Source organism: Convolutriloba macropyga, chromosome 14 (assembly GCF_964194025.1).
Source record: "Convolutriloba macropyga chromosome 14, txConMacr16.3, whole genome shotgun sequence".
Taxonomy (NCBI): Eukaryota; Metazoa; Xenacoelomorpha; order Acoela; family Convolutidae; genus Convolutriloba; species Convolutriloba macropyga.
The window spans coordinates 1108861-1130817 of record NC_134481.1 but is presented as its reverse complement, the minus strand read 5'-3'; the positions used below and the strand labels follow the sequence as shown (position 1 = coordinate 1130817).

The 21957-nt window shown below is 38.8% G+C and overlaps 1 protein-coding gene across 1 annotated transcript; it reads right to left on the bottom strand.

The window, feature by feature from the left end:
- Positions 1 to 3: 3 nt before the first annotated feature.
- Positions 4 to 21325, bottom strand: LOC142353637 (G patch domain-containing protein 3-like). Its single transcript, XM_075405934.1, has 6 exons — positions 21020 to 21325; positions 20890 to 20940; positions 19332 to 19600; positions 4464 to 4761; positions 1244 to 1365; positions 4 to 844 (listed from the first exon to the last, which is right to left on the bottom strand). The coding sequence occupies exons 1-6, from the start codon at positions 21318 to 21320 to the stop codon at positions 545 to 547; spliced, it is 1341 nt and encodes a 446-aa protein (XP_075262049.1). The 5' UTR covers positions 21321 to 21325; the 3' UTR covers positions 4 to 544.
- Between the last annotated feature and the right edge of the window lie 632 nt (positions 21326 to 21957).

The following is a 21957-nucleotide window of genomic DNA, read 5'->3' as shown; positions in this document are numbered from 1 at the left end:
CGATTGTGCCAAATTTTAAATTTTGACCAAAAGCAAATCAATGAAATACAGTTCTTGATAATGTTCGACTGCAAAATGGTACAACTTGAGAAAATTTCTTTCGTTTTGCTATAATGCCAGCTCAATTTGCCCAAATAACTGAATGAACTCAGATTCCACGCGCAAAACTAAAACCCTAAGGACCACTATTGGACTTCGCTACCCCGTTGATGTCGTCAATCGTGCCGAACCATTTCTTTTTGATGAAACATGATTCCAGTTTTCTGCTTATTTTAAACAGATGTTTTTGGTGGCTAACAGATTAAAGATCGTTTCTCTATAGATAGCCATACATTGCTGCTGTTTGCCTCCAATTCTTCATTGTACTTTTTCGTTTCGATTTCTTCACTTGTTTTTGGAAGGCATAACTTGACAAATCAGGACACGACACAAACAATTCCATGATTACACATCCTATCCCATTAAGAAGGGGAAACTAACGTTTCTCTATCATTGCACAAGCGGCTCGGTTTGAAAAATGGCCAATAAAGCCGTCCAATCGAGTTCAAGTCTTTCGCTGTTTGAGGGCAGAAGCAGGAGCCCACTCTAAAAGCAACTCCATCACATCCTCTTCCATTACTGGATCATAAACAGTCGACAATTTATGCTTCAATTTATGTCTCTCTTTGTCCACCCCACGTCCGGCATTTCTGTCGAGTTTCTCGCCACGATAACCCAGTCCTCTTCGCTCTTTTGGGTTCTGCGGCCCTTCAGCTTCGATTGGCTCTTTTATTCCCGGCTGACTAGATCCCAAACTTTGTCCTGGTTTCCAGCCTTGTTTCATCATTAACTGCTTTGCGAAGTTCTGCAGCAAAATAAAACAATTAATTTGCTAATTTATCATCTATCATTTAGACTTTTCTAACTGACATGCAAAAGAGCATCTAATAGTCGTCTGTATGTTCGGGTTTTTCCATCGTTCGCTCGAGTTGCATCTTTATATGGGATATAAATATATCTATCCAGAGTAAATAGGCCACGTTTGGTGAGGGTCATAGGGCCCCATTCCCCCCGTCCTTTCCCAGTATCAATTGCATTTACTTCTTGCTTACGGTCGGTATTCTGATACAAAGGAAAAATTAGTTCTCCTTCTGTGATACTTTTCAAAATGTACATTATGCTAAGCAAAGGATCTACGATCAACTTTTGGATGCAAAAATTGAAACGTACTTCATTTTTTTTAAATATTACAAATATTACTTACTGGGTTCTTTTTCTGCTCACAATTGAGCAGTCGGGGCTTTATTTTGTATTCGTGGCCTGCTCTAAGCATATGCTGTTTCCTCATTTGGACAAAATCCTTCGCGTCTTGGTCTGCATTCTCAGCTGAAAACAAAAAATTAAATCAGAAACAAATCAAAATCTAAATGAGTAGATGGCGATGGCTATTAACCAAAACAAATCAGAATCATCAAAAATAATAAATTTGTTTTCAGTACCAAATATTCAAGCTTCGAATAATTAAAACAAATTAGAGTAGAAAGCGTCGTACTGAACGAATGCTAGGAGGCAATTTGCCGGTTTCAGCACCGTTACAGAGCTATTCAAAATTAAATTATCGAAATTCATTTAGTTACTTATACTAAGACCACTCAAGAGGAACATGAAAAAAGGGTTTTTCCCCGTTCCTCTTGAATGGTTTCAATAAGTTTCAATAAATTTTAACCAGGTTCTGCAACAGGGTTTCCAATTACTGAAAAATGAGAAATAACTCAATCTCTCTCTCCCCCTCTATCTCTCTTTCCCTCCCTCTATTCTCTCTCTCTCTCTCTCTCTCTCTCTCTCTCTCTCTCTCTCTCCCTCCCCTCTCCCTCTCCCTCTCCCTCCCTCTCTCTCTCTCTCTCTCCTCTCTCTCTCTCTCTCTCTCTCTTCTCTTTCTCTTTCTCTTTCTCTTTCTCTCTTCTTCTCTTTCTCTCTTTTCTCTTCTCTTTCTCTCTCTCTCTTCTCTCTCTCCTCTCTCTCTCTCTCTCTCTCTCTTTCTCTCTCGCCCCCGCTCAAACAGATAAAATGGTGAAAACCTTTGTACTTATACTATTTTGCAAAATGCAAAGCTACGAATCGTAAGATTTTGATGGACGAAAATAAGCGAAAGCACTAAAAAAGCAATCCAGTGCGAAGCACGGATATGAACGTTATCTAAAAAACAGATTTGAGGGGGAAAATGAAAAAGAGAACCACTTAATTGTCCCAATATTTGATTGTGGGAACAAGTGTATGGGGGGTCAAGCTTAACAAATCATAAATAGTAATCTCAAAACATTTAATTTAATGTTCAGTAACCAAAAGAGAAAGTAATCTTAATAGAACCCATCAAACATTGAGAGCATTTTTCTAATGGAACGATTGAAGCTTTTTTCGCTTTTTCCTGCTGACGGAATCATGTCGAAAATTTATTCCTCTTAATTACCAGGCGCATTGCTTTCAATATAAAATTTTTGTAAAAACAGAGTTATTGCGCGGCAAGGGAGCATGAACTCATGCCCTCTGGAGTAGTTTTTTTCGGAAAATTTGGGAACTGAAGCTCGATGAAAGCTTTTGACCTATTTTTTGAGGATAAATTGAACAGCGATTGATTCACGGTAGGTATATTTGAATTATTTGCCTCACGGTAAAGCGTTTTTTTTTTTTGAGATCGAGGCTAGTCCGGATAGCCCACTTCGTTTAATCCTCGATTTTAGTGATTAATTCACTAATGCGGCCATTGACAAATTAGCAGGTGTAATGAATGTTGCTTGCAACGAAGGACTTCATCAAAAAGAACTCCAGTCTAATTTAGGAACACATCTCTCCAAATTGTTTGAATGCTGATTGCCATTTTCAACGAATTTGATCAATTTGTTTTTGAAGTTGAGCTTGTTGTCAAGGAGAACACCCAAGCATTTGGTATATGACGATTGCGCAACGCCTTGTCCATCGATAGTACGATTCAAATTATTTCCGCTAGAAGAGTTGACGTTTGTTCCACTGAAGAGTAAAAAAAATTGGTCTTTTCGACGTTGAGCATTAATTTGTTTGAATGCAAATAATTATCAACGTTCAAAAGATTTGATTCAAGTATCAATGTAGCTGTTTGTGAGTTAGAATTCGAGTATAAAAAGGTTATATCATCTGCGTATAGTTTTCATTATGCATTGATTATCATTGTTTTTCGAGATATCATTTATGTAAAGATTGAGAGTTTGGGACCCAGGACAGTTCTTTGTACTACTCTATGCTCAAAATTAAGTCAATGGGATTTGATATTGTCCATCATGATCATCTGTTGCCTTTCACTTAGAAACGAGTCACATAGATCTGTTGCATTATTACCAATAACAACTTCAGTTAATTTTTTAGTACTATGTTACGCGATATAGAATCGAAGGCTGTAGATAGATCGAGAAAAGCTGCAATTTTTTAATTTTCAGTCCATTTCAGTGCAAATAAATTCAGTTGTAAAGAGAAGCGCGTCCAATTTTGAAAATTGAGTAAGAAAAACTAACTGTTTATTGTATAAAATTTTTGTATAAAAGTTTTCGATCGAATACATTGAGAAGACCATAGAGCTTTTATTTCAACAAAACGTTGTTTTGTTGCAGAACCTTATTTACAATAAAAAATTCAATAAAATCGAGTGAGGTCGCACGAATTGCTTTCTAAAAACAGGCAGAGGCAGGATCAATGTCAACAGTAGCTTGCTTAAGACGGGGGGACGAGTGTATCACTTCATTCATTACGTCGCTCAAAATGATGCTTGCAAGGCTTATTTTAGATCACTACTAACATTTAAAGCGAGAAAATGAGACGAAATTGCGCGTATTTTGAATAGTCTTTTATAAACCTGCGGCCAATTCAGTTCAGCTGCTTAAAATTATGAATCAGAGTAAATTAGGTCACTGAGCACTCAAGAAGTTGAGCGTAAAAAAGTCACTCAAAAATCATATCTGCCAGACGCAAAAACAAGCAAAAAAATGCATAAAATACCAACATGATAAATATAATTGCAACAAACTTTGTTTGAGAGTTTTTAACAAGATAAATCTCCTGTGCATAAATCGACGGTCGTCAGCAATTTCTCTCAAGAAGAAGGGATGAGTGGTAATGGCTTCATTAGCACATAGTCCCAATCTGAACGCTATTATAATTTTATCAACAATTTTGAAGCAGCCAAAACAGACATTATTTATGTGAAATTGGCATAGAAGTCATTAAAAATCGAGTAAAACTACAAAATGTCTAACAATGAAAACGCTAAGAACTTGTTGATAGCGCATCAACCAAACGGATTGGAACCTCAAATAAACATTTACTTAATGTACCTGACGTTTATTCAAATTTCTTTGGGTGTTCGTAGCCATTTGGAACCATAGTGCATTTAAAATTATCACCGTATTCCTCTTTTAACGACATGAGTTTAACTAGAGCTATTAAAATTTTTAGGCTACCTTGGCCCTTCCAATATAGGGACATATCTACATCCAAATCATCAGTTGTCCTCTCATCAAAGTCCCCCTTAGCTTCATCCCACAAAGCAGAGTCGCAATAGAACACCAGACCAGAGCTGCCCTTTTCCCAGACTAGCTCCACCTCCTCTTCGAACAGCCTGTCTTTAATCCTGTCTTGTTCGAATACGTTCTCGTGAAGTCTCTCCCCCCTCTCCCAATCTTCCTCCCCTTCGCTTCCACTGCTTTCATCTTCTTTGTCTCGTTCGGCTAGTTTCGATTTCAACACCGCAGCTCTGTCCTGAAATTATAGATAGACTCAAGTCAACTGACAACTTAACCTATAAAAATTGAAACAATATCTGGAATAATAGAGAATTTAAATCAAGCAAAGCTTAGTTACGTTTGACAGGGAAATCAATGACATTTATGGATCAGTCCAAATCAAATATTCTGATCAAAAGATCATAAAATGCAATGGAGGAATATTAAAAACACCTCTACTAACTTTTTCCCGTGACTAGTCGATCTATTAAACTTATAAGCAAATAGCGGCAATATCTCGTTATGATAACTCTCTGCAAAGCTATTCTGTTAGGAGTTTCCTACTAATATTTAGGTTCCGTGTGCAGTTTTTATGTTTCCTTTTCAAATATTTTCTTAGGTGTTTAGGTTCGTAAGCGTCCGGTATTCTGCTAAGATGAGAAAATTTCACAAGTTCTGAGGATGGAAAATAGCACTAAGTTTCGCAAGAATCAATTGAAGAATGAATGAATAATTCGTGTTGTGCATTTCGTATTTATACTTTTTATTTACATTTTTGTCCAATCAGAATTGAGTTCATTCTATTAATAGATAGTGAATATTTTATAAGTTTTATTTGAGTCTTCATGCTCGATACTGCGGCTATCTAGAAATGCGTTTAGCATGGGTTGGAAAACCCATTAAGTAATGAGTTTGAGTCTCTGTTTCAGTTTTCATCAAATTTTTCAGTTGAGAATTGCTCAAGGTAGTCATTTTCTTCTATCGATTTGGTTTATTTGGTGTGTGGATTTGTCAATGTTGGCGTCAGTAGTAGAATAGAGTCCATTAGTTGCAGTGTGACGCAGGTGATTAGAAGTCAGATTTGCATAAAATTGATGGAAGTTTTGTGGTGAATGGAATTGATGGATGTGGTGCCATAGTGTCCTTTCCTGATTGGATTTGTGGGCTCAGGGGATATAATTTGACAGAAATTGAGGTAGATTGATGGAAGGGAGGGTTATTAATCAGAGATTGGAATTGCATTTGAATAACTAATGTAATCTATTTGCTATCGGTCACGAGATTTCTTTCAAGAGTTGGGGTAGGGGGCATACATTGAACTAGTTTTTTTTGTCTTTTATTATATGAAACGTTTGTTTTCGTTATTCTGAAGCCTCGTTATTGTATCAACTGTTTGGACTGTTATATTTCAGACTAAAATTGGTATGGCGAGACAGTTATTGGGAATAAAATATTCGAATGTGTTATCAAGTCAGTCAGCAGAAAGGTATGGTTAAGAACAATATGAGTATGGGTTTCAGTATGATTATTTTCTGTAAGAGATTTGATCTTTTAGATCAACACGACAGAGAATGGAATTGGTGGCATCTATTAAGAGTTTTAAGGGGGAGTATTGTAATCGGGAAAAACTAATGAGCATAGGGTGGAAGGAAGTGCCTTGGGTAGATGGCACTGGTATTAATAATTGGGAGGGTCTGAAATCGAAATTAGTAACTGAAGGGCGGGGGGGCTTAGTTGGGGCAAATGGTTGGCCTAGGGTGCCACTTGAAATAAGGAACGAGGAGATAGTGGGCCTAAGTAATGATTTCTGTAGAAGTATTAATGAAATAAATAGCCTGTACGAAGTAAGAGATTTTCTGTCGAATTTGTCAAACTATGAACAGGCCTCGCGTATTTATACTGAGGTGTATCCCTAACAAGGTTTAGACGATCCAGCGGGCTGGACTTTTAATGTTAAGGGAGTTTTAAATGGAAGCGTGCCCGAAAATTTGCACTGTACCAGAAGAGATGCTATGGTACAGTTTGGTCCATGGTGGACCCGCGCCCATATTGAAATAGGCGGTGACGATAGCATTTCGAAAACAGTAGTGGGAGAGAAACTGTTCCTAATTTGCGGTAGTTACAAAACATCGATAGGGTTCGACAATGTAATGGGGACACCTCAGTATTTTATGGATTTGATTAAGCGAGGGCCTAACGCTAGTGACTTAGGGACTGATAGTTCAAGCGTGCTCTGTCAACCCTCCCTTTGTAGCCACGCTGTTTTGACTATGTCCGAGGGTGTTTCTCTAGTAACTGGTTGGGAGGCGCAAGATTTACAAAATGTTGATGTGGGTCGGAGAACTTTCAATTCCTTTGGAATTGGAGTACGTAAAGGGGCTGTTAAGAAAATTTTAAATGATAAAGGGAAAAGAGGTTTACTCGAATGGGCTTTGGAGGGGGATATAAAAGTAGGCGGCTCCACTGATGTGACAGAGCACGTTCAATCATTAGTGAGAAATGATTTGATAATTAAGACTAAATCATATAAGCGTAAGCCTAAGTGGGGGGGTAAACGAAAAACAGCCAAAAGTGACGACATCGTGGACGATGAGAGCAAATTCGTCTATTCTTTCCTCCCGCCAAAAGGATTCAAGTCTCCTTAGGGTGAGTTGTGATTATTTCTTTATCGTATTTTTGCTCACTTTTCTAATGTATAAGTGGTTGCCCGACCTTTTAAAGATCGTTATTCCGAGTTAAGATTGTGATATATGTCTACAAATATGGTTGAAAAATAATAGTTTGATGCCAATTCAGGTGCAGAATAATTGTTTTTGAGAAGAAATCGATCTTTTTGTCAATTCGACGTACCCAATTTGATGTAGGGCATTCGTTAAAAAATAATTGCCCCGTGTTGGGAAGTACTGCTTCAGAGTTAAAGGTAAGTTTTTTATGGGAAGAAATAAGTGTAATTAGTTAGAGTTTGATGTCAATTTACCCGCGTAACACTTTTTCCGGAGAAACATACACTTTTTTTAAGAGCTTTTCTCTCACCTAATATGTTGTGCTGAGTGGTTTGTAGTGGTTGTTCGCGCTCTCTCATGCGGTCTTCGATGATGACAGAGGTCTAAGTAATTAGATAAGAATGAGTACAAAAGTGTTTTGAACGGTAAAAAGGGGTTAAATGTGAGTATTCTGCTTTTTTTGTAATTTTCTAAGTTTTTGTTAAGAATTTGTAAAAGGAATATAATGGAATCTTGTTCAATATATACACACAAGGTTTACATCAAAATGCATTTTAGTGGGGAATGAGATTAGTGTGAAGGGGTATGAGGAGGGGCGGGTCGAAGTAACAGGGAATCATTCATTGTGTAGTTCGAATGTTGGTTCGAGGGTGTCGTTGCTGGGGTTTTTGAGACTGTCGAGAACTTGTTGATAGTCAAAACAGCTGGGGCTAAAGGTGACGGTCTTTAGGGTGTATCCCGGGTCAACAAATTCTACAAAAAGGGAAATGGTACCGTCATTGCGGACAATGTAGTCGTCAAATGTGACTAGCATTGCTCGGCGACCATGACGCAAGTAAAGGTACATGGGGAAAGGGAGAATTGTTGGGAAGTAACCTGCGTCATGGTCTTGTCGGTAAATATCCCAATTAATGAAGGGCGAATTTACGTTATCGTTCAAATTACTCATTTTAATTGATATTTAGTAATTCAAATTCCCCGTGTAAAAATTCCTCTGTGCTAAGTTCTATAAATGAAATAACGTCAGTGTAGGAGGGAGAATTTTTTTCGAAAATTACTTTGTGGGTAGTATTTTCCAAAGTGGTTACCCAGAATAGAATGGACTCGTCAGGAAATTTAAGGTATTGATCAAAATAACATAAGGAAATATTAAAATCTATATAAAAATACATAAATAGGGTAAATCGTGTGGGTATAAAATCAAAATATGGGAGAGTGTCTTCATAATGTTCGAGTGAAAGAAATTCGGGGGTTGAGGACCTGGACATTAATGTGTTTGGGATTTTAGTTTGGGATTGTCTATGGCGAGTAAGGGGGTTGGCTGAAGGGGGAACTTGCGATTGGGGAAGGGGTTAAAGGCTCATCTGAAATAATATCGTAGTCGGGGGATTCTGGGGTGTCGGGGATAGGCTCGGGTTGCTGTGAGTGTTGAGGGAGGCTGCCAATAACTAAAGGATGATGAAAAATGAAATCAATGTTGGCGTTTTGGTTATTGTTATTTATGCAGTTTTGGATTTCTGACCAAACGGGGGATGTGTAGTCAATTATGACAGGGTATGTGTGCACGGTTACTGTGTCGTTTATAATAAATTCCTGGCGTATATTAAGTTGGACAAGGGGTTCCTGGTGTAAGATAAAGGAGATTCTATAACTGTCGATTGTGGCGTTGTAATTATTAAGGGATTTAAAGATTGGATTTTGTATTTCTATGAAAAATTCGTAAATTGGTTCAGCCATTCAAAGTTTTGTTTTTCCATACAATTGGGTAAATGCTGCTACTGGAATCTGTTTTCTGCATTCAAGGAATAAATAGTGAAATAGTGCATTTCCCCAAATATTTCCGCTTTTCTGAAATTAATTCCTTATCCTGTGATTGGTTGGTAATTCAAATTGCCATTTTTGCTTTAACTTTTTGCAATTCGTGTATATTTTTCAATTTTGGGGGACTGAATTTTGTTGCATTTCACACGTTCGCTTCCCCGTGTGAGGTTAAAACTGTATTTGATTTCGTTTTATTTGAAATTACTTTTATTTGATGCTGTTATGTGGCAGGTAAGTTGATTTATCATTTTTCCCCGTTGTTTAGAAGTGATTCCTTGGTTGTTGTTTTGTTACTAGAGTTTGATGGTCCTTGATGTCCTCCTTTTGGATTTGAAAATCAAAGAAGCTGACAGGTCTGCTTTTGCTCGAATATTAAGAATACCGTTGTTGCTAATTTCTGTTTCGCGTGTTTTTCCGTTGGTTTTTATATTAAAGCTGGACTGCGATTATTTAGGCGCAAACTTTTTTAGCGCTTGAGCTGATAACTAAGCCGCGTTTTGGAGGCTGATGAGATTAGCATTGTAATGTAAGAGTTTTCTTTTTTTTGTTTTCGTTTAAGTTTCCGGTTTGTAGATTTTGTCCCCCAATTTTTGAAATAGTATCTTTGAGGAAAGACTTAGGAAAAATTTTTAAGCCGGGTTCCACGAGGAGCCCGGGGATCCGTTATTCTTTTTTTCCGAATTTTGGGCTGAAAGTTTGAGGGTCGTAGCTCTTCTAGTTTTCGAGATATCGCACTTTAAAGTTGAAAATTTTTTTCGACACTTGTAATTTTTTCCAAAATTAGACTTCCCAAGGGAAAATTTCTGGACTTAGGCGTTTTTTTTTTCGAATTTTTCGTTGCGAAAAAAAAAATTTTGTTTTTTATAAAGAACTTTTTGGATCCTTATTAAACACTTCCGGTGTTCATGGTTCTGAGAGGGTACGCCCCGTAATGGGTTGGTAGTTTTGGTTGTGCATGTTCTGGTATATGAGTGTAAATTGGTTGAGAAGTGACTGGCGGTGGTCTGTTAAAATGTTCAATCGTTAGTGTGGGCTCTTCCGATCTTTTCAGTCGTTTGATGTAGTCCCTCAAGAAGGTGTAGGGTGTACGTACTCGTGTGCTATCGTTGTCCTGCTGGGTGTCAAATTCGTTTTTAATTTCCAAAGGCAGAACAAGTGAACATTTATGTAGTGGGTGTTCAGGATGCTCTTGTAGATATTCATAGTCATTGATTGCAACTACTTGCACTGGCTTCGTTTTGATCTTTCTCCCTTCGTGTGTTATTCGGAAAGGAAACCTGAGGTGTAGTCTTGCCCATTTATGTAAAAAATGTGAGTATGTGAGATGCAGAAAAACACTTATCAGGAAAGAAAGGAATCCAAATAATAGTGACATCTGCCATGGAATGTATTCTTTCAGTCTGTTTTCAAGCTTGGGCTTCAGTGCTTGAATTTTCTCCAGAATTGGTTGGGCTATCTTTTCGATCGTTTGTTTGCTGGTTCTTCTTGAGTCAATTTGTTGGAATTGTGGCTGTATCTGATGTAGAATTTGGATTTGTGTTTCTGATCTTGATGAGAAACTTGACAATTCTTCAAGTGGCGGTAGGAGGTTAAAGATGGTACTTATTGGGTCAGGTAGTTGGAAGTCAAGTCGTATTGCCGGTACCGAATCGCAAGCTGTAAGATCTGATCGTAAATGAATGTTTGGTCCACGTAGTTGTTTTCCACATCCCAGTGTAATGATGCAAACTCTGCATCCAGGATGTTCAATCCTTGCTAAGGGATTGCTGCCATTCCCTGCGCTCTCGATGAGTGTGTAGTCGTCGCTTGCCGACGTAATTAACCAACGACCGAAGCCGAGATTGCGAGCCTTTTAAGTCAATGGCAATTCGATTACATCCAATTGACAGCGTTGCAATGCAAGTAGCTCGTCGTCGTGGTATAAAAGTGTAGCCATGCAATACTGATAAGTCTGCTCTGTAGGTATGGCTTTTGTGCATATTGCATATTTTTGGGACCCAATACAATTTTCGAGCTCTTTGTCATCGATAAACGCGAGTTCTTCTCCGTCGTCCGAGACGGCCATGTATTTGGCTTCTAGACGCCAAACTAATGCTTTGCCTGTATCCCCGTCTGGCATGGGGATGGGAATGGCATGCAGCACATTCATAACTGTGCTCTTTGATGCCATCGGTATGGCCAGTGTCAGGATCAGACCTGATTCAATTGCCTCAACTTGTGTGACCAATTTTGTTTCATAGTACGAGAGAATGTCTTCAATTGGTACGGCAAGTGACAATCGGTCCTGTAGCCCATTTTGTTGTAAGTGTACCATTGTAAGAATTTCATGGAGCTGCTGACGAGGTATCAGCGACATAGGTAATAGCTGGTTCATGAGTGGTGTTAGTGAATTCAGAACATTAATTCTAAAGGTGTACAGAGCTGCTCTGTAGGTTTTAATGTTCGCCAGAATTGTCTGAAAGATATTGCTTAAGACAAGACTGTGTTGGTTTATTTGTTCGCGTACATAAAGGTATTGTAGGCAGTTTCTCATATGGTGGACATTCTGACGGAGCGCAGTGAACTGCCCCTCTGCTAGCTCCCAGTTCCTGTTTTGGGTTTTAATTATCTCGTCCTGCGCCTCTTTTATTGCTTTAAGTTCTCCTGAGACCACAAAGAATTTTTCGTTCTGTGAAGTTGTTATTTGTTCGACGTGTTCTGTCAGGTATTGGAGGTAAGCCATGGCTTGTCTGATGTTTTCTTGGTTTCGTTTTACCCGTTTGTCGCATCCGCCAAATACCGATTTGATAAAGCACAGGAGTTTGTCTCCTGCGCCAATGCCAATTCCCAGAACTGCAGCAGCTGCGGCTGCAGCCGCTGCTGCCCTTGGTTTTCGAGAAAAAGTTGTGTCCGTTGCGGCGTGTGAGCGGAGGAGTTGTGACATTTCCATTTTTAAGGATTCGATATCCTGCTGTGCGAGTTCGTTTTCCATGATAGCTTGTTTCGCGATCCATTGTAAACCAGATGTTGATTCAGTCATGTTGGTATAATTGAGTGGGCAACCATAATTCTTTGAAGTCCACATACTTGCCAGTTCTCGAGTGAGATTTGTAAGTTTCGACTCTACTGTTTTATTGTAGACTGGGTAAGGGACTAGGATTTCTGTCTTTACAAATTTTTCTGTTAAGAGAATTTTCTGATGTAAGTTAAAAAGTACACCATTTTTAGTTGCCACTGCTGGCTGGTTACTTGAGGTGGTTTGAATATTTGTCAATAAGTAAAGTAGGAAGCAGGCTATAGCTTGTTCTGGAAGGTAATTGAACATGGTTAGTGAATGGGGTTGTTTTTTTTCCGAGTTGAGAATGCTGCTGATTTCGAAGTGAGTAAAGTTGAAGAGTGATTTTACCAGTTATTTTTGTGGTATATATAGTGAATACAAACGATTGTGATTGGGCGAGATAATAGCCAATAAGAAAGGAGCAGTAAAGTAATGACGTCATAGTAAAGAATCTTCTGTATCCGTTGCGTAGTCCAGAGTTTGATGAAGATTACCGTCAATTTGTTGCCTATGGAGAGTTAGTGGAATGACCCGCCTTCTGTTTGGTAAAATGGGACCTAGGTCTATTAATTCTCTGGGAGGTACCCTATGCCTTAATGGCGATGAGTGGCTAGGACCTTGGAAATTAATGTCTGAGTCAGTTTCTGTTGTTTCGAGTGCTGGATCGTCGTACGATGCTACCTCGTTATATTCTTGGGAGTTGGTTACTGCTAATTCGTTTGCTGAATTTCGTAGAGAATCTTCCATTCCTGGTGTTTGTTCAGTTGCATCATTGTTTTGGGGCATTGAAGTGTTGGTTTCCGCAGAATTGAAGGTATCATCGATGTTTGCCGAGGCTATTGAGAAATAGAACTCAAGCGAGGACTCGGGGTCACTGGTGCTAGTTTCTATATCGCTATTTTCTGCATCACTGAAAGCAATGGAGAGGTCAGGGTCAGGGTAATGACTGAGTGGGAAGTAAGTGATCACTTTCACTTGCGGATCTTCTTCGGAGACTTGTAAGCTGTTATATACTGAGTGCTCTCTTGCCAATGCAAGGTGATCGCTTCGTCTCAGGTTGTAGGGTCTTTGTGAGCCAAATCGTGCATCTGTTTGAGGGAAATTACTGTTTGCAGAAAAGACGTAGTCTCCCACATCTATTGTTTCTGGTGTTTCTCTTGCTTCAGACGGCACTGAGCCTTCCACAAAGAATGTATTTTCGTCGTATATAGTTTCCTGTTGTATTTGTTGATGGTTTGTTGGCGGTTCTTGTGCTGAGAAGCTCGCCGTTTGTACATTTTGATTGAAACTGATTGATCTGGTTTCTGGCACTGTTCTGGGTAGAGTCATTGCTTCTTGGTTGATGTGGTTCTCGATCTGGTTATCGAAGAACTGGGGTTCTCGTTCCTCTTCAGGGATTGAGGGATCGGCCTCAAAATTTCGAGGGTCGATTGATTCTAAGTCTTGGATTTCATATTGTGGCTTTATTGGTCGCAATCGCATTCTGTGTACACATTGTGTATAGTTTGTGTTAATTTTCCGCACAATATAGTTGGCATTTGTGAGTCTCTTTTCCACTCGGTACATAGGAATCCATCTGCTCTGTTGTTTGTTCATAGTTGCGATTTGTGTTGTACATTTTGGGTCCAAAATGAGGCAATAAGTTTGTTCTATCAGAGGAGATGCATTGGCTTTCCTGTCGTAATATTTCTTGTATTTGAGGTATGAATAAGATTTTCTTTCACGGAAGCGAATAGCTCAGTTGTCTTATCCTGGATTTCCTTTATGCAATCCGCTTTTGTGGGGCGTGGTTTCTTTCGAGTAATCCAATTGTTTGTGCGTGTTTTAATGTGCAGTGTTTGAGTTTGATCTCAAGAATTGTGGCGAGTTCGCTCATTAAATGTGACGTAAAAGCTGTCCCTAGATCGCAGATTATCTGTGATGGAATGTATGAATGTTTCAGGAAGATAGAAATAAGCGCTCGGGCTACAATGTCGGCGTCACATTTCATCAGAGGTACTGCGAATAAGTATTTCGAGAAGACATCTATCCCGGATAATATGAAGGTGTACGGTGAAGGGTGCATTTTCCCGACAAGGTCGATGAGGAGTACATCTGCTGGAAAATTTTTGTAAGGAAGACATTGGTTGTAGAGGTGGTCTCAGAGCTGCTGTGGGACTAGGTTTCGTTTGTAAACAAGTCACGCAGTTTCTGATGTAGTCAGTTAGTGTTTCGGTGAAATTGGGGAAATAGAACCGCTTCCGAAATTCGGCTCTGGTACGCGACACACCTTTATGTCCGCTCCAGACACTGTTGTGGATGCGGAAGAGTACTTCTTTTTGTAAGTGAATTGGAACACAGTACTGTTTGATGAAGCTGTTGCCCGTAGGATTGTAGAACTTTCTGTGTAGCACTCCGTCAAACATAGCGAGTCTTGGGTATTGTTTCAGGTACTTTTTCAAGTCTCCTGAGAGATATTGGGCGGTTGTTGGTGGGCCTCTTTCGAACCAAAGGATAACTCTTTTGATGTCTGAGTCTTTTTGTTGTTCGGCTCTTAGATTCAATGGCGAGTGACCGGTTGTATCAAAGTCGTCCATTGGATTGTGTTCGTGTATTGCCTGGAGCTGCGCCGGTTTTATTTGTTGAATATGAACCTCCTCAATGATTTCTGTTTGATCTGTTTCGTTGACGGTCTGAAAAAGATAGTGTTTCGGAGTGTTTTCCTTGGATGTTTCGTGCAGGAGTGTATTAATTGAGTTGTCCGGGACTTCGGCGGTAGTGTCAATTTGGACTTCACTGATTGGTATCTTCGAGTTGATGCGAAGTGTGAGTTTCTCCTTCGGGTTTATGTGTATCCTTGAGAGGTAGTCTGCCGCGAGGTTGGCTTTTCCAGGGATGTCCTAGTATTATGTCAAAACTCAATACGTGATCTAATGCGTTCCACAGCTTGGCGGAATGATCTTTGTTTGAAAGAATCTGGTGACAGCTCTGTTTTCTGTTAGGACTAGTACTGGTTTCTCGCATCCCCAAAGGATGTTTGCAAACATATCAAGGGCAAAATGAACGGCAAGAAATTCTTTCGCGTAGATTGACATCTTGAGTTGATTTGGTTTGAAAATACGTGATCCGAAACTTACAGGTGCATAAATTTTGTGTTCAGACGTTCCGTTTGCCGTTTGGGTGTAATCCTCGATCATTAATACAAATCCGGCAGCATAGAATGATGCATCGGCCATAATGACATATTGTCGATTGGTCATCGGTAGCCTCAGTGATATTTCACAGGCTGATTGTAGATCTTGTGTCAGTTTCTTTAACATTATGTTGTGCTCCTCGTTTATTTCAAAGTCTGTTTCTTTCTTAAGTAATCTATAAAAAGGAAGCAGCTTTTCTCCGAGCTCTGGTATGAAGGCTTTGTAAAAATTGAAGAAACCGATCATTCTTTTTGTTTGCTTAACATTTTTCGGCATCTTGAATGTTCTGAGAAACGTCGCGATTTTCTGTTTGATAGGGGTTAAACCCTCTGAAGTTATCGTGTTCCCCAAGAACAGAATTTCCTTCAGACCAAAGGCGCATTTATCTGTAGCTAGCTTCATTCCTGATTCTCTGACGCACGTGAAGACTGCTGATAGTTTTTCCAGCATATCTGGGAGATCATGAGCACCTACTCCAATATCGTCTACGTATTGAAAACATTTGTCAGCGGTAATTACGGGGTCAAGATTCTGTCGCATGAATGAGCTGAATGCGCTGACACTTCTACTCAGTCCTTGTGCTAATCTTTTAAATGCGTAAGTTCGCGATGCAAAATTGAAAGCGAGCAGTTGAATAGATTGCTCGTCGGCCATTGGCACGGAGTAGTATCCATGGCTTCCGTCCATTTTGCAAAAGAGCTTCTTGCCTGCAAGATGGCTTCCTGCGTCAGCCAGTGTTGCTATTGGGAAATTGTTGTTGTTATAGTCATTTCGAATCAGGTGGTTGATTTTACGCAGATCTACTAATATTCGTAGTTTTCCATTCGGTTTTCTTTTTGCAAAGATTGGTGATGAATATCTACTGAATGGCAACGTTGTAATCACGCCGTAGTATTGTAATAAGGCGAGTTCTACTAGGAGATCGTCTTTGAGGTGGATGGAAACTCTTTGGTTTTTTGATTATACTGGTCTATCAGTATCAGGCGTCAGTTTTACTGAGAATTTTGAGGTGTAGCCAATGTCAAGGCGATGTCTTGTAAATATATCGTTGAATTCCAATAAGAGATTCTCTGTCTTCTTCTTTTCGTCGTCTGTTAGGACACTTCCGTGCCAATTAAAGGAGTCCAAAAATGTTTTTCGATCCTCTACGTTATCCAGTGGTCGAATGGACTCTCTCTTCTTGAAGCGGATGAGTTCTTCGTAAATCCGTTTCTCTAGTCCTGTGAGTTTGGATGGATCTTCAGTTGTCTCTGGGGTTGGAAACCAGTATTTTGCGTTGTGGTTAATTGTGATGTGATTTAGCTGGCCCTTCGCTACTTTCTCAATATGTTTCGATATGGTTTTTGTTGTCTTTGAGAAATTATCTGTTTCCAGCAACTTGGGCTCTAATGGGATAAGATAGCGAGCTTGTTCGGGTGTTATTATCGTTAAGGTTGCAGGTAGTGTGTTTCTTTCGATTGTGATCGGTACTTCCGTTGTGTTGATAGCCATTAGTTGAATTGGTTTGTCCTTTAGCATTTTGTTTATCGTACTCGTAAGGCAGACTCCTATGTTTTCGAGTTTTGTTGTAGGCTCTACTATTCCAATTTGGTGATCTGCTTCGAATGGTTGATAAGGCGTGAGTTCAATTAATTTCTGTTCACCGGGGTTAATTATAACTCGAGTTGTTGTTTTTAGATAAATTTTACGCTTTTTATTGAATCGTTTTGATGTTTTTGAGCCTGCCGTCTGCATCAAATTCAGCTGAAATGTGAATTCAAGGAAATGTAGATAGCGGTCGTGCGCGTCGATTGTTATTTCGTTTTTGTCGAAAAAGGGGAATCCAAGTAATATGCCGGAGAGTTTCTCAAAAACCATAAAGTCCTCTGTGAGCTCTAAATGGCCAATTTAGAATGTTAAATTTGTCGTGAATAATATTTGAGACTGATGCATAAACGCTGTGGAGACCGTAATTTCCGGTGGTGCCTTTTTTATGGGTTTTTGCGTTAGATGATTGTAGATTTTATCAAAATGTTTTTGTGACATAGCGCTACTAAATGCTCCAGTGTCAGCTATCGCTTTCATTGTAATTGAGCCTAATTGAATAGGAATTAGAAAGACATTTTCGTTATAGCTAGTTGTACAGTAAGAAATTTTTTGTAGAAAAGCATGCAGGTTATTCAGTTTTTTGGCTGTTGGTTGAATGACATTGTTGCGTCGCGATAAGGTGGTTGCCTCTGAGTGCAATCACGTGCGGTATGCTCGTTGCTTGCGCATATCCTGCAAAAAGTGCGCATTGGCGTGGGAGATCGTTGTCGCTGGTTGTATTGTTGACTTTGGTTGTTGTATCTGCTTATCGCGTTTGTACCTCTTCCTCTACCTCGATAGAAAGGACGGTTTTGATAACCTGAGAAGCTTCTATTTTGGTTTTGCGTTCTGTATGCTGTGTTATTTCTGTTGTAGTTTGTGAAAGGCTTGTTAAATTTATTTTGGGTGGTGTTCGGCCATCTTGGTGGCGTTGTTTGTGAGACTGATGCCTGAATTGAAGCTATTCCTGCTGCCATTATGTTTTCGACCGCTTGGTTAAAAGCAGAGTTTTGGGAGCTTGTTAGAGAGTTGAAGGCTGTGGTGTGTGCTGGCTCTGGGTTTAATTGGTCTATTCGAAGTCGTCTTTTGACTATGGAGCATAAGTCGTTTACTCCGACATTGTCCAATTCTCTGAGAAGATCTTTTTTGTATTTGAAGGGCATCCCCTGTATAAATTGTTCTCGGATTCTTCTTGTCCGCTCGTCATTGCGGTCAATTCCGGCACCAACGTCATCGACGATTGCTAAGTTGGCAAGCCGCTGTAAGTCAGTTAGAAAATCGTCTGGTTGTTCCTTCACGGGATCAAATTTCCTGCTCTGTAAGTCTAACTCAAAATTACGCCGTTGGTCTGGGCCTGAGTAGCGGTTGCGTAACTGTTCTAATGCGTCATCAAGGTCGTTTCGTGTGTTTTCTGGTAAGCGTAGATAATAGTTTAATGCGTTTCCGTCGAGGTGTAAATGTAGGTATCGGGCTTGTTGGTTATGATCTGCCGGAATTCTGGCAACTGCTATGCTTGCTCTCAAAAGACCTTCAAATTGGTCCCAGTTTTCGTTGGGTAGCCCGGCAAAACGTTTGAGCGATACGTGTGGTGGGTGCGGTGCGGCCATATCTGTTGTTGTATTTTATGAGTGAAAAGAACAATTCTCCTGTTGATATTGTCCGTTTGTTTTCAATCGACAAAGTGGGCAGGTCTGGCGTATTGGTTTATGTGAGGTTATTAAGCTGGTTTTTCCTGTATTAGATTCTATGAGTTCGTGTATATCACCTTCTTGGAGTTTAAGTTTTGTTGAGTTTGATTTATTTTTAATAATGAATATTCCATACCTCTTGGAGATCGGTGGAACAATTTTTGACATTGGGGAGTTGTAACACGGCATCCAGAATTTGCTTGTTTTTGAGTGATAAATTTCCCAAAAGAATAAACATTAGTTTGAGATAAACATGAATTTTGAGACAATTGTTTTTTTTATGAAGCTTCAGCTGTGATAATTTTTCTCTGATTCCGTTTCTTTAGTGTTGCAGAATGACGCTCTTGATCTCTGTCGCCATATGATAACTCTCTGCAAAGCTATTCTGTTAGGAGTTTCCTACTAATATTTAGGTTCCGTGTGCAGTTTTTATGTTTCCTTTTCAAATATTTTCTTAGGTGTTTAGGTTCGTAAGCGTCCGGTATTCTGCTAAGATGAGAAAATTTCACAAGTTCTGAGGATGGAAAATAGCACTAAGTTTCGCAAGAATCAATTGAAGAATGAATGAATAATTCGTGTTATGCATTTCGTATTTATACTTTTTATTTACATTTTTGTCCAATCAGAATTGAGTTCATTCTATTAATAGATAGTGAATATTTTATAAGTTTTATTTGAGTCTTCATGCTCGATACTCGTCTGTTGTTCACCAACACTAACACAGTTCTTCTGCTTTTCAAAATATCTCTTAATTTTTTAATTTTGTTCTTTTTGGATGTCGATGGTATCTTACACTCTATAGTTCATAAATTACTAACTCTACGTTTTTGCCGCAGTTCCTTAACTCTACAAGTGTCCACAGATTTCAATTTGATTCCAGAATGCGTTGAGGCTTTATTGTCCACTAATGCTTCTTTGTTCGCAGATTTGCAGTCAATTTGGTCGTTGTAATCGAAAGGAACATTGCCATATCGTCTGTTAGTTCTCTGCTTCGGAAATTTGAGACCAAGTTTCTTTATCAACGACGCAGGCAGTTGACATTTAGCAATCTGTTCGAAGAAAAAGGAGGTCGGGGTCCCTACGCTGCCTGAAATTAGAACCCATCTAAATTTGATCAAATTATATCCAAGAAAAAGCCAATGCATAAAAATTAGATTCATTAAAAAAACCGACGAAAAACTGATTCAACGATTGCTCTAAAACGACGGTAGACACATTAGATTGTGACGCCAGCCCCCGTTACGTATCTTTTTAAATTCAAAGTTAAGTGAGTACACTAAAGAATCTGGTTGTTTACGCGAGCTCACGTAAAAAGAACGCCGAAAACAAAAACAGGTAAGCTACACTAGCGAATGAAAAACTCAAAATTAAGGTATTTCAAATGGCCTAACTTGCTCAAAATGTTATTGGAAAATGTTGTTATTTCTAAAATATTCGCGTGGCCCTATTAACGACAACAGAAGTCAATAAAAGAATTTGCTCCCCAAAAAAGTAAAAAAAAAACTTTGAGATAAACAAGAGGTTAAAATTTTATTTCTTCTCACAGCATCCAGAAATTTTAATTTTGAAGCAGATTTGAGGTCTGATCTTCAAATTCCTTTATCAAACCTTAAATAGTGTTTTGGTCGATAATAAACAACCTCAAATGGAAGGGGAAATAAACTCAAAATTTTCTGGACAATTTGAATCATTTATTCCACAAATGACCTGCAGTTGCTTTTGTTTACCAGTATCTGAACAAAATACAACAATGGAATGTATATCTTCCGCAAGGTTATAGGTTAAGGAAATTGATGGCGTCCAAATTACGAGCATCCGGAACTTCTTTATCAAATACAGTCGTTTTCGTCTTTGTATAATTTTCGCTGTCATATTCAATTTCAGCAGCTCATTCATTCATACAAAAACAGCTCCAAGCTACTTAATTTTTTGACAGGTTGTGTTATGTATCTTTTATCCCCACTTTCAGGTCGAAATTCAACACAAGTGTCTATCAAGCAGTACAGTCTCATTGCTATCTAAATTGGGTTATCTCCATTGACTTTCAATTAGAGTTTACATTATGAATTTAGATTTAATGAGTGATGGCAGAAGTAATTTTATTGAGCAAGGTTAGTCATGTAAGCTCAAAAAACTTATTAAGAACCCATGTGGAATGTAGTAACAAATGACGTCACACGGCAAGCTCAGCTTGTCACCCAAAGACTTGCTCTGACTACTTGGCGCGTGATCAAATGGGCGTAACAAAATTCGAGGAAGGAGACGAATCAAACGAAAAAAGCCATCCATGATTCACCCAATAATAGCTTTGCCTATAGCTTCGCGACTACTAACAAACAATTTAAATTAAAAAGGTGCAACACGCTGATATCTTACCTTTAGGAAAGCAGGAAGGCGGTTTAAGCTCCTTCAAGTTCTGTCCTGAATCTAAAACAAACAGAAGTAAAAAGCGAGCATGTTCATTAAAATGAAATCAAATGTACCACAGTAAATTGCATCTACTAACCTATGCCTTCTAGATCTCTAGAGGCAAAAAATTTCTCGGTATCTAAATGGATCTCAACTTTCGATATCATTAACTCATTTTCAGAGTCAAGCCAGTTCTTTCCATCGTAATACATCACAAAATTGTCAACAAATTTTTCCTTGAGCAAAACAGGACACCAACATGCGTCTGATTTTAAAATATCAGCTCGATGACGGAAATGGAAACAAAGGAATTTGTCGCCTTCGATGAAATCAGAGAAGAAATTTCTGAGATCTGCAGTTCTTAGTTCTGCTGGGATGTTACCCACAATAACTAACATTCTATCTCTGAAAATACCACAAAATTTAACAAGATATGAGCGTGACAGTAGATAGCGAGCGCGATAATATTTCCTTAATTAATATTTTAAAATTGAATGAAAAAAGTGCAATGTACAATACTTGGATTAAAGTTTTCAAAAACGCGTATATTTTTTCTGAATCAAAAATATGCGCAATAGAATTGTTCACAAAAATCCATGCTAACTTTAATTCCCCCAGAGCATGTCCGGACAAAACAGTCCCAGAAAAAATAATCCTAAATCGCAAAATAATCCCAGACAAAACAGTCCCTAAAAACAGACAAAACAGTCCCACACAAAATAGTCCCAAGATTTTGACTCAACGCATTAATTAGCGAAAGTTATTCCGACAATTCAGCTAAACCAAATCAAATAATCAAGGTATTAAAAGTGGACGCAAAACCAGTTGTTAAACTCAATGACAGGTTTTGTTTTAATTGTGAGGCATATAAAAGAGTGCCTCACGATGTTTGGCGTCATAATTTTGACGCCAATTGTTAACATGGAATTCATTCAGACCAACAAAACATCGGAATTGCTAATTTTTGAAGGCTATGGCTAAATTAGGCACCGATAGCTTATAGATTGCGCATCTTCTTGAAGCTGCTGTATTACA

What these genes read in the sequence shown, in the direction of transcription:
- LOC142353637 (XM_075405934.1), bottom strand. Translation starts at nt 21,320, where the DNA reads ATGTTAGTTATTGTGGGTAACATCCCAGCAGAACTAAGAACTGCAGAT. An exon ending in GCCTTCCTGCTTTCCTAAAG is followed by an intron (nt 19,601 to 20,889) that starts GTAAGATATCAG and finishes TTCTAATTTCAG; the next exon opens with GCAGCGTAGGGACCCCGACC. An exon ending in AACTGCGGCAAAAACGTAGA is followed by an intron (nt 4,762 to 19,331) that starts GTTAGTAATTTA and finishes CTATAATTTCAG; the next exon opens with GACAGAGCTGCGGTGTTGAA.